The 12,354-nt window shown below is 49.9% G+C and overlaps 1 protein-coding gene across 1 annotated transcript; it reads right to left on the reverse strand.

The window, feature by feature from the left end:
• Positions 1-6,028: 6,028 nt before the first annotated feature.
• Positions 6,029-6,881, reverse strand: LOC131086306 (C-type lectin domain family 2 member H-like). Its single transcript, XM_058029255.1, has 4 exons — positions 6,812-6,881; positions 6,535-6,716; positions 6,234-6,334; positions 6,029-6,143 (listed from the first exon to the last, which is right to left on the reverse strand). Exons 1-4 carry the CDS (start codon positions 6,879-6,881, stop codon positions 6,029-6,031), a joined length of 468 nt encoding a protein of 155 aa, XP_057885238.1.
• Positions 6,882-12,354: the final 5,473 nt, after the last annotated feature.

Consider the following 12,354-nt stretch of genomic DNA (forward strand, 5'->3'; position numbering starts at 1 on the left):
TGTTCTTTTACACGTTTGTATCTTGTTCGTCTCTCTCACTCGAGTTTGTACTGAAGCACTGAAAGGGTTTGTGTGCTGCTTGGAGCCTGCAGGTGTTTGCCCTGACCCCGTTCCAGACCCGGAGCTGCGGCTGGGGAGCGGCTCCGATCTGATCAGCCCGGCCGGAGCTCAGCAGCAGCAGCAGCACCAGCAGCAGCAGCACCAGCAGCAGCAGCAGCAGCAGCACCAGCAGCAGCAGCACCAGCAGCAGCAGCAGCAGCAGCAGCAGCACCAGCACCACCAGCAGCAGCAGCAGCACCAGCAGCAGCACCAGCAGCAGCAGCAGCACCAGCAGCAGCAGCGCTCGGGGCTGGGCTGGCTGGGACAGGGGCGGCTTCTCCTTGCCCTGCCCGATGGCTGCGGCCGCTTCTCTGCGGTAAAATTCCGATGCTGGCCTGGGGCTGCTCCCGGGGCTCGGCTGGGCCGGGCTGGGGCTGTAACAAGCAGTGATATGAGAGCAAGGCCGGCTCCATCCGGCCCGCAGCATCCCCCTCTCCCTGCCCGGCAGCGGGGTTGGGATGGGGAAGGGGCCCAGCCCGGCCCCGTGGCAGCGCCCGCCCAGCTGTGGTACCTCACTCTGTGCCAGAAGGGGAAGGGGAAATTCACGGGTTCCTTTGGTCTTTATCAGTGTCCTCCACAGAGGCATGTTCCATTTTTAGTGGTTCAACAGACGGTTAGTTAGACAGAAACCGTTTTTATCACTTCCCCAAATTCTTCCCATGTCTGACTGTTACTCACTGTAATACTCTCTTGCCCTTATTTCGTTTGTGTGAACCATCTTGAAAATGCAACTGAGCAAATACCTGAAATACAGTGGGAAAAAACACTGTTCCCTCTCCTGGTAAAATATAAAAGTTTAATAAAGGAGTTTAATAGGAGACACAGACAACAAAGCAGAGGTTACAGCCAGGTGTGTCTTGGCCCTCAGCGTGGAGCACACCTGCCAGTTTGGAAACACAAATTATATAGCATTTCTATTGCATCAGCCTGGTGTATATGTAAATTTTTTCCCAAACTAGTTTACATGCCCCAAGAACTGTTTTGCATGGCTCTTCCTCGGGTCCTGCTTTTTAGAGCATGCACATTTCTTGGCTGTGGTTTTAGTCCATTTTATCATCACCTTCAATTCTTGAGCTGGGGTCCACACTGCCTTCAGAAGATTAGTGTTGATAGTTGGCATCATATATTCCTTGGATATTATCTCAACCAAGCAGGCATTTTAACACAAGCATGTCTAGATCAGCTATTTCTAAGTTTTAGCTTGCAACTGAAATAGAAACTATACACTTATAGCAAAGTCACTTTAATACCACACTTATAGAATCCATTTCAATATATGTAAAAATCCAATACTATAATATATATCTGTAACACGGTGTTCATTTCTTTAACTCTTTACCGGAAATAATTTTTTCCAGTTGATTTTGATGTTGGAATCATTCATTTTAGCTACTCTCCAGACAAGGAAACCTTTAGGCATGTTTACTCTTGCTGCCACTAGAAGAGACTTTTCAGTAATTTCTGCAGTTTGCAGTAGTAGTTTTAATATTTGTGTGCTTCAGTAGTGTTCATCCAGCCACACTTCATGTACAAATAGAATTGAGTAAAAACAAATGTTTCAAGTCGGAACTAAAGTGTTTCTGTATTTTATGCCCCTTTGTGTGTCAGAGAAGAGTCGGGCTTAAAAGATGAAAATCTGCCTCTATTAAAAACAAAGAGAAATTTTACTTTTATGTGTCCCTAATTTTACCTCAGATGTCTGTGACTCCTGATTGGTTTTGCCCCCTGGATGTGAATGTAATTTTCAGCACCAGCTGGGCTTTGTGGGAAATGGTATTGGGGACCCACAAGAAAAGTTCCTCATTTTAGTGGCTGAGACCATGGTGAGGTTTTTAGCATTTCCTTCTCTCAGATGGGATCTGATGACCCTGAGGTGGCCTTGTCTCCTCAGGGATTTCATGCCCTGAGGAAGCAAAGGCTGATGGAATGTGCTTGATCGTCTCCTGTCTAATGGGGAGGAGCAGCACCCAGCAGAGCTGGAATCACCTTCTCCATTCCTGATTTCTGCTGCCAACACATCACTGGGCTCTCTCAGGGTCCAGAAGTCACTTTTCCTTTTGGATGGATGGCCTGAAGGCACTCAGGGGCTGCAGGCTGGGACTGCTTCAGAAATCCCTTTGGCTTGGAAGGATCCTTCTACCTGAGAGCTCAATGGGCTGTGCCAACCCCAGAGCGAGAGGGACTCACAGCAACAGAAGTAAAGGCTGGTGAGAGAACCCAAAGAATAGACTGAAGACATCCAAACTGGGTGAGAGACAACCAAAGAAGCTCAAAGATGTTCCAAAAGTGGAGTCCAGCTTCCAGCCAGCTTGAAGATTGTTTAGCTAACACTTTGAGCAGGGAGTTTGAACTTCATCATTTATTGATGTGATTGTCCTGTTTTAATAGATGAGAATCACAAGCATCTGTTGAGGGGAAGTACACAGGGAACCATAAGTGGTATTGGGGCAGCTTCCTTAAGGACCAACAAGCAGAGTGAAACAAGAAATAGAGAGCAAGACCAGGATGGCCCCTGTGTTCACCACTGAGAAGATTCCATAGCCCTGCTGTGGGCAGCAATCCCATAGGCATGGCAAGGTGGGGGCAAGAAAGGCACCCCAGACCTCTGTCATTGCTCAGCTGTCTTTTAATACAACAGAAACCAGATGGCAAGACTGAGTTGGCCTCTGTACTCAACACTAAGATCCACCTGCTATGAGTAGCAGCCCCATGGGCACGGTAGATGGGGGTAAAAAAACCAAACCAGACCTCAGTGATCCCATTTTGTCCATTCCAAATAGGTGTGGCTAAAAGAAAAATGAGATTTTTCCTTCTGTTCCCACTGTCCTCACCCACATCAACAGATGCTAGTATGATTCATTAAATTTTTTTTTTTGAGAAGTAAGAGCAGATTATCAGAATCACAAATAAGAGCTAATTGTTTGAGACAAATGACGCATAGGAAAAGAAAATTGGGGTTTTATTTACAGATGAATGTTGTGATGTTTGCTCTCATAATTTAGAGGCAGCTATTACAGGTATGTGAGGAGAAGTTTTGTAGACGGATAGTGCTGTTACTGTAATATGTCCCCCCTATTCCCCTTTCCCTCCCCCTCAGTTCCCAGGGCATTTGGGGAGGGCTGGCTCATTACCAGGAGGGGCCACAGGACAACACCTGAGCTCCAATCAAGGTGTGAGGAAGTGATCTCCACCTGTGGAGGGCAGAGAAGGAGCTGACTGACAAAAATTTGGGCGGGGCTGAGGGTATAAAAGACAGAGTATCCATTTTGTAAATGAGCAGTGGCTGACAGTTATAGAGACCCTCCCCAGAGCTGTAATTTTTCCTTATTCAGTCTGTTGTATTTTTTTTAATTTTAAAATACCTTTAAGATTTTGAAAGTGAGGGTCATTTCTCACATCTTCCAAGGGCAATCCAAAATTCTCACCTTCAGGCCAGTTTGTGATGATTTCCAGGAGCCCAGGGTAATTTGGATTTCCTACTTGAGCTTGTTGTATAATGTTATTTAAAACAAATATAGGCATTGGCTTCTGCATTTATGTATTCACATTTGTTTTGCAAGTTATTATGCATCACAAAAATCCTGTTATAGTACAACATGTAATTACTGCTTTTGATGCAGTATAATCTGTCAGTTTATGTATGCACCCTATAGCTTTTATAAATAGTGGTGTAATAGATACTATCTTAGACCATAGCATAATAGAGACTGAAATGTTGAAATTATTGTTTCATGTAATGTCTCTGTCCCTCTGGGAGCCTCTCAGGAACCCTCGGCCAGTCCCCAGTCCCAGACACCGCGGGGGCAGCCCTGACCTGGCTGACAGCGGGGAGACACCCGAGGGTACTGAGGGCAGCTGGGCTGGTCACATTTGCAGCAGAGGAGACACCAGAGATACTGGGAGAAGATAAAGGGCCGACTCTTAGCAGGGGTTAATCCAAGGTTTTATTCTGGGGCTCTGGGGAGCTCCTGCACCTCAGGGGCTCCTGCTGAGAGCCCTGGGAGAGGTGCCAAGGTTACATTTAAAGGGAGGTGGAAACTGAAAGTAGATAACATTTTACTGACCAATGAGTGACCCTAAGGGATGGGCACTGGGGCATGGACATTTAGGACAGCATGTGAGGAAACTCTTGGGGGGGCTGACCCCTGGCCTCTGGCTGATCACTCAACGATCTGGACCAAAGCTTCTAGATGGAGGGGATGGGATGCTGAGTGATTGACAGAGAGCCAGGGTGGGGATTTGGGGATGATCTCAGCCAGGGAGAGGGATTACACAGGTAAAGGGAGGGGGTACAATCTGGGATAAACCATTTGGGAAAAATACAGGGATACAAAACAAAACTACTTCAAAGTATTACAAAGTGAAAAACACATTACAACAACGTAACTAACTCAGAAAATGGTGTAAAATAATTGATTTCCCACATTCAGGGACTTTCTTATCAGAAAGACAAGTTCAACAGAAATAAAAACCAGAACATGGAAAAAAAAGACTTTACGGACCCTCATTATCAGGGAGTGAAAATACAATAAGATAGAACCACAAGAAAAAAATTAAATCTATTACTTTAAAGTACAAGATGGCCTGAAGACAAATCTATTAGAATATGGTAGCAAGGTCAGGCAGGCTGTTCTCCTCACCGGAATAGGACCCCACGGGCAGGAGGGGCTCCCCTATTCTCCTCCAAAAAATTACTCACCAGAAAGGAGTTGCATTTTGCACAGGCACAGAGCGTTCCGCAAGACTTCTTGTGGGGTCAGTCCCAAAGTCTCTCTGGAGAGCGATGCAGCCAAAGCCCTTCCAGTGGATGCTCAGCTGCCTTAAAGTCTTTCCAAGGTTCTGAGATTCCGAGAAGCTTCTTGGGGCTGCAGAGTCGATCAGCCGCACGTTGGGCGCCAAAACATTGGAATAGGTTCCCAATATTACCAGATGGAACGTGCCTGGGCTCGTCTGGCCCTTGCTGCTGAACCAAAGGCGGCAGCTGTGGTGTTTCACCTCAGAGACACCTTTGGCTGGCTGGATGTTGCAGATAGACACTTAGAACAAGTCCAGGCGAGCAGGAAGTCAGTATTACCTCTGGTGCAAGGTGAAGAGGAAAAGGAGATGGATTCTGTCGTAGGGTATAATCCAGAGTTTTATTCCATGGTAACAGATCTCTGAATCTTGTAACAGCTACAACAGAATGCCGACTGCATGGTCTCAGTGTCCTTTTAAGCTCGGGGAGAAGGGGGAGGGAAGGGATAGGTGTGCCACCAACCAGGTGGGAAGGGGGGAGTCTCAGGGGACAATGATACTTAGACAGGCCAATGACCCCAGGGCTGAGAAGCATCTTTTGAACTTCTGCCAATCACACAACGCCCCTCCTGGAAGGTTAAGCTTGACCTACAGCACTTACCAGGAGGCAAGGGGAGGGGAAGGGAGAAGGTATTGCCACACCTCGGAAAGGACTGGGATGGCTAAACCAGGAAATTGTAACACACTGCAACACAAGTCAAAAGTTAAAAACAAAAAAAACAACGTGTAAATTCAAAGTTATGTCTGAATTCTGAAAAAATTGTATAAATATGCATGTAGCTCTAAAATATGGAAAACACAGTTTAAGTTAACTGTGTGTGAATAGCCAAGCATCCAAGGGTAGGATTTTAACCCGTAATAAACTTTTATAATAAGTGTAAATTCTGAGACACGTTTCTCACATATAATGAGGGCAATGCACTCCCTGCAGGCAGCATTGGTGGCAGGATGGATTGCAGAGACTTTTCCTTTGCAGCCCCAGCCCAGCGCTGGCACTGGGGATGAAGAGGCACTGAGGCGACCCTGAGAGGAAGTGCAAGGCACAGGGCGCAGCTGAGGAAGGACAGCGCTGTGCTGGGCTCAGAGGTGAAGCTGGCACTGCCCAGCGCTGAGAAGGTCCTTTGTGCAGCCCCTGTTACAGGGGAGCTTGGGCCTTGCTGCAGACATACGGCCGCTCACTGGAGCAGTTCTCACTCTTAAATCTCTCATCAGACAGGTACACGCACTGGGAACTGCCAAACACAGGAACCCTGCAGGGAGGAGCAGAGGCAGCGCTGGCTGCCAGGGGAAGCCCTTGTGCCCCTGTGCCCCCAGGCCCTGCCCGGCTCCCCGGCACTCACCGGGAGCTGTAGCTGCTGCCGTCCCCCCAGTGCAGGCGCTCGCCCCGTCTGCGCAGCCCGAGCCAGAAATCGCCGTTCCCGCGGAGGCGGAAGAGCAAATTCTGCCCAGGAGAGAGGAGTGGGAGCTGCCCCGGCCCCTCGGGGGGACACGTGCCCGGGGCTGCCCCCGCACGCCGGGGCTCCTTCCCTGCAAGGCCCCGGCCCAAGGCTGCAGCCCCGGCCCTGCGAGCACCGAGCCCGGCCCAGGAGCGCCCCCAGGCTGCCCTCAGCCACCCCACAGCGCCCGCAGCCCCTCACTCACCATGGCCTCCTCATCCTTGGCAATGGCCAGGGAGGCATTGAGCTCGGAGCACCGTTCCTGACCCTGCTCCCACGATCTGAAATCCCGTGAGAAGTAGTAGCAGATCCCCTTGTGCCCAACCCACTCAAAGGGACAGCCCAGAACACACTGTGAGGTTGCAGGTGTAACTGGAACCTGTGGTGCTGCAGGGGGAAGAGGAGAAGCTCTGAGGATTCCCCTGTGCAAGGAGCCCGCTCTGCCCCGAGAGGCTGGGCCCACGCTGCTGCCCCTCCCTTACCTGACTGCACAGCCAAGGCCGCCCCCAAAGCCAGCACCAGCACCAGGAGCAGCAGAATCAGCACCGCCATGCCCACGGGATGGCACCTGAACCGTTCACCTGGAGCAGGAAAGAGTTGCTGGCTGCTAGAAGCAGAGTCGGCCCTGCAATCTGCTCAGCCCACGGCCAGGGAGCAGAGCAGGGAGCCCTGAGGCAGTGTGGGCCTCCCTCAGCTGGCAGCCAGAGAGCCAAGAGCCTGGCCACAGGCAGGGACACAGCTGTGGGCACATGTTGTATTCATATTGTTGCATAATTATATTTCCTGAGTCTCATAGCTTCTTGGTGGTTTTCTCATGGCAGATCTTCACAGCAGTGGTGTTGCTGCTTCTCGGTCAGGGCTCCTCTCCCCAAGCTCTCCCTGACCACCCCGCCCCCTTTTATCTCAGCTACCTGCATGGGCTACAGCTGCTGCCCAATCAAGGACATCACAGCTGCAGCCCATTTACAATAACCAGAATCAGGGCAGGGTCACTAATACAATAGAGAGATCTTTAACTGCCATACAAATACTTACAATACATAAGTTAACTCAGGCCCCCACATTTCCCCCTTTACTTTTACCAATTTTACAATTACCATAGACATTTTTGTCCCAGCTCTCAGGCTGCCACAGCTCGCAGCTGTCTAGTCCCAGCTCTCTGGCTGCCACAGCTCATACATAGAATATATACATATCCTCCTTTTTTTTCTTTTTTTTTTTCTCTTTTTTTTTCTTTTACTTCTAGCAACCCTACAACTACAATACACATATCTGTCCCAACTCTCAGGCTGCCATACACATATCTGTCCCAGCTCTCAGGCTGCCAAAGCTCGCAGCTGTCTAGTCCCAGCTCTCTGGCTGCCACAGACATACCTGTCCCAGCTCTCAGGCTGCCACAGCTCGCAGCTGTCTTTACTTCTATAGTCCCAGCTCTCAGGGTCCCAGCTCTCAGGCTGCCACAGCTCGCAGCTGTCTTTACTTCTATAGTCCCAGCTCTCAGGCTGCCACAGCTCGCAGCTGTCCGGGGGATTCCATACCTTCTCTCCTTGGCTGCGTGTTCGAATCACGTCGGGGTCACCAGATGTTGTATTCATATTGTTGTCTAATTATATTTCCTGAGTCTCATAGCTTCTTGGTGGTTTTCTCATGGCAGATCTTCACAGCAGTGGTGTTGCTGCTTCTCGGTCAGGGCTCCTCTCCCCAAGCTCTCCCTGACCACCCCGCCCCCTTTTATCTCAGCTACCTGCATGGGCTACAGCTGCTGCCCAATCAAGGACATCACAGCTGCAGCCCATTTAAAATAACCAGAATCAGGGCAGGGTCACTAATACAATAGAGAGATCTTTAACTGCCATACATATACTTACAATACATAAGTTAACTCAGGCCCCCAGAGGCACAGGCTGCAGCAGGGGAACTGCACAGCCTTGGGGGCAGCTGGGGCTCTTGCTTCCAGCCACGGGTGGGGCCCAGCAGAGCACGAGGCCTCTTCCAGACATCGGGAAACAGCCACACACCTGCCAGCCCTGGCCTTGGGAGGGGACACGGGCCCCTGCCTAGAGGCCACAGGGGTGGCCCAGTACTCACCCAGGAATCTTCTGAGTGTATTTCTTGTTGCTGATCTGATCTCCAGACGTTCATTCACCACCTGATGAATGGTGCAGAGTTCACTCTCCTCCTGCTCACAGCTGGCACCTCTCTGTGTGGAATAAACAGCACCTTGCTCCCGAGACATCAGGAGTGCGGGCAGATCCTTTGGGAGCTCGGCATCGGGAACAGCTTTGCAGCTGCGGTGATGGCACCCTGAAAGGGACACGATGAGAGGTCATTGCTGGTGCCGGCCGTGCGGGGGCTCAGGAGGGCGGTGGCAGCTGTGGCTGCGCTGTCGCCGCTGCCCAGAGGTGCGGCAGCAGGTGCGGAGACAAGCGCAGCCCCGAGCTGGGCTCGAGCCGCCTCCGAGCTCCGCCGCCGCCTCGCCGGGCTATGGACACCGCCGCCGCTCCGCAATGGGACAAACGGGACACGCTCGCCGCTCCGGTGCCGGCACACCCACCGGTTCGGCTTCGCGGGCACTGCCGCTGGTGCCGCGGCCCGGCAGAGCTCGCTGCGAGCGGGGCTTCGCTTCAGGGGCAGACGGCAGCGATTCGGAGTGCCGCCAGCAGCAGCAGGGAAAGGAGCGAGCGAGCGGGGCAGCAAAGCGTGTGGCGCGCCGCGGGAGCACCGAGGCTCCTGTCCCGACAGGAGCCCTGCTAGGACAGAGGTGGCCCAGGCCACTGAGGCCGCAGAAGGAGAGCAGCCCCGGGCAAGGTGCTCCTGGGGCTCTCAACAGTGAATTCTCGCAGGGACTCGTGGGCTGGGCCAGGTGTCCAGTGCCAGCAAAAGCGCTCTGTCGCTCTCGGCGCTCGGTGCCTGTCAGTCATAAATTGAGTGCCAATCTGGCAACGCCAGCTCGTCTTTGTCGTAGATATCTTTTTGTGAAAATCCTTTCTTAGGATTTTTTCCCTTCTGAGGAGCTAAGAGGACTCAGAAACAAAATATAAATGATGGTTATCTGCTGCTGTGGAATGCAACAGGTGGATCCGTGATTGGTCTTGTGTGGATGTTTGGAATCAGTGACCACTCACAGCAGAGCTGGCTCTCTCTCTCTGTCCAAGCCACAAACCTTTGTTTTCATTCTTTCCCATTCTATTCTTAGCTTAGCTAGCCTTCTGAGATTAAACTTTTCCTTCTGTACTTTAGTATAGTTTTAATGTAATATATATCATAAAATAATAAATCAAGCCTTGTGAAATATGGAGTCAAATCCTCATCTCTTCCCTCATCCAAAGACCCCTGTGACCACTGCCACACCTCTTTACCATTCTTTTTCAATTTCTTAGTGAATTAAATCAAGGGAAAACTCCCGCTTGTCGCCATTCAAAGCCTTGAATCAAGAGGGAATGGAGGTTCCCTCTCGATTTAGATCCCTAAATCATAAGGAGGGTCTCCCCTCAACTCAATCCTGGATGAAAAGTGAACGAAGGGGGATTTTTCCTCAATTTAGGCTCTTAAAATGAGGGGAAATGCAGTTTCCTCAAGAAAGACCATTCTGGGGGCTTTTGGACATCTATTTTGTCAATGAAAGTCCCTTCAAATGGAGGATCCCGCTCGATGGAACTCTTACAGTGGCACATCAAGAGGGTCCTCTCAAGGGAAGCCCTTTCAGACCAGGGACAGCCGTGTTTGCCCTCAGTTTGAACCTGGAGATGATGAAAATGGGGCTCTTTCCCTCAATTCAAACAGCACCATAAAGGGTTGCTCCTTCCATTTCAACATGAAAATCATGGAAAATGGAGGTGCCACCAAGGGAGGCACTACCAAGGGAGGCATCCAAAATTATGAAAAAGGTGTGTTCTCCTTCAGTTGACACCCTTCAAATCACAGGTGAATGGGGATCCCCTCAGTTCTAACACAATTACAGAAAAGCTTTCCCCCTCCATTTCAATCCCATTTTTGGGGGCACTGGGGAGGGACTGGGGGCACTTCCCCCTTCTCACTGCTCACCCCTGGGGCTGCTGCCCCTCGCACAGTGCTGAGCAGTTCCCTCCCAGTTCCCTGCCAGTTTCCCTCTTCCTGGCGAGCCCCGGCAGGGATGGGGAGAGCACTGGGCAGGAGCTGGGAGCGCTGTTCCTTCCCAGGGCTCCTGATATCCCTGCCAGTGCTCCTTCCTGCTCACTCCCGCTGCTCCCACTCTCCCTCCCAGCTCCCTCCTGGCATTCCCTGTGCTCCCAGTTCCCTCCCAGTGTTCCAGGATCTCTCCCAGTGCTGCCAGCGGCAAAGCCCTGGGGGCACAGCGTGCTCTGCTCTTGCAGAGGCGAGACTGGAGCTGCCAGGAGAGCAAACCCGGCTAGGAAAACTACACACTGTCTCACAGGAACGAAACCCTTAACGAGGATGGGTTCCTCTTGCTGGCACAACGAGAGAAGCAGAAATCTGACAGGAATATTCTTCATCATTCTGCCCAGGCTTTGTCAAACACTCCAGCTCCTGCACCTCAGGAAATAACAAGTGGCTTCCAAGCAGTGACTTTGAAGTCAGTGAGCAGGTTATTATGGATTAATCTCGCACTGGAAAGCAGCCTTCACACCCGATTGCTCTTGGCACCACCCAAACAGTTTGGAGGCTGCTGCCCAGTGAGTTCCTGAGTTGTATCTTTCTTGTCAATCATATCGGGCCCTTGTTTAATTGTAAAAACACAAATAAAATGCAGGGAGCATTGGCCAAGGATCTCAGGCCTTGCAAATCTCATCCAAAGAAAGGGAAAAAAGAGTGTTTCTCCCAAATCACAGAGTTAAAAGTTATCTTGTCAGCTACACATATTTTAAAAAGGAAAAGAGGAAGAGTAAAATATCAATTACTGTGCCAGTGGTGCTCAAGCCTATTTCTGTTCTCTTCTTTCACCTGTAGCATCTCTATGAATACTTTAGAACTGTGAAAAATGCATGTATTTTATGATTGGCTTTTCGCAAATATTAAAATGAATATTATATGTGTTGTGTTAGAAAGTAATGCTGTACTAATTCTCTTAAGTACTGTGTTCAATAAAGTTTTTGGCTATAAAAATTGTTAAAATGGAAACTGTGCTATGTAAGATGCTTTGTTTAACAAGAAGGGCTTGCAGCGAGATAGCAGCCACAGGACACCTAAATCTTTCAGAGAAAGGGAATTTATTGCCTTCTCATCAGAAGAAAGGAACTTCTTCCGACCTCGAAGGCGCTGTTAGGATTAGAAGGAAGAAGCTGACACTGACCAGACAGAATCCTGTGTTTGAATGGAATTTATGCATCATGGATGAAGTGTATGAATATGCAACGGGCTACTGTTCTTAAGGGTTAATCCTTTGTTAATGGCTGTCCTTTTTTGGGCTCGTGATGCCCACAAAAAGGTACCCGGATGTCCGTAACTCTTTGTTTTTATTGTCTCATATTGTCCTATTTCAGTTTGTCCAAATTGTTATTACTCTTATTGTGTTACTATTATTTTTAACTATTTTATTATATTAAACTTTCGAAAATTTAAAAACAAGTGATTGGCGTTTTTCACTATTTGGTAGCAGAGGATGGTTACTAACACCTCGCTGCCGGTGCTTTAGGAGAGTCAGGGTGAGGAAGGCGCACCCTGCCCTATTTGGCAACATCGCTCTGTTTCCCTTGGGGTGACCGACAGATGTAGGTTATGATCTGTGGACAAAAGGAGGCAATAAAACAAACAGAAGGCGACAAGGCTCCCTACAACCGTGGTAATTGGCCGCCTAAGACTAGTAGTGCACACGAAGAACCCGGGAAGGAAAAGGGATTGGTAAGTATTTCTCGGGGGGCAAGTACGGGGGGATGAATGTGTGTGAATGAGAGGCAGGCTGGTGGTCCCAAACCTACCAAGTGAGTGCTGGAGTCTCCCATGCTGCGTTTTCTTCTTTTTGCGAGAAAAGCAGCCAGTAAAGAGACAAAGCAATTCATAAGAGAGTGAAAGTATCCCCCGGGGTGAC

This window comes from Melospiza georgiana, chromosome 8, assembly GCF_028018845.1.
Source record: "Melospiza georgiana isolate bMelGeo1 chromosome 8, bMelGeo1.pri, whole genome shotgun sequence".
Taxonomy (NCBI): Eukaryota; Metazoa; Chordata; class Aves; order Passeriformes; family Passerellidae; genus Melospiza; species Melospiza georgiana.

What these genes read in the sequence shown, in the direction of transcription:
- LOC131086306 (XM_058029255.1), bottom strand. Translation starts at nt 6,881, where the DNA reads ATGGCGGTGCTGATTCTGCTGCTCCTGGTGCTGGTGCTGGCTTTGGGG. An exon ending in GGCCTTGGCTGTGCAGTCAG is followed by an intron (nt 6,717 to 6,811) that starts GTAAGGGAGGGG and finishes TTCCCCCTGCAG; the next exon opens with CACCACAGGTTCCAGTTACA. An exon ending in CCAAGGATGAGGAGGCCATG is followed by an intron (nt 6,335 to 6,534) that starts GTGAGTGAGGGG and finishes TCTCCTGGGCAG; the next exon opens with AATTTGCTCTTCCGCCTCCG.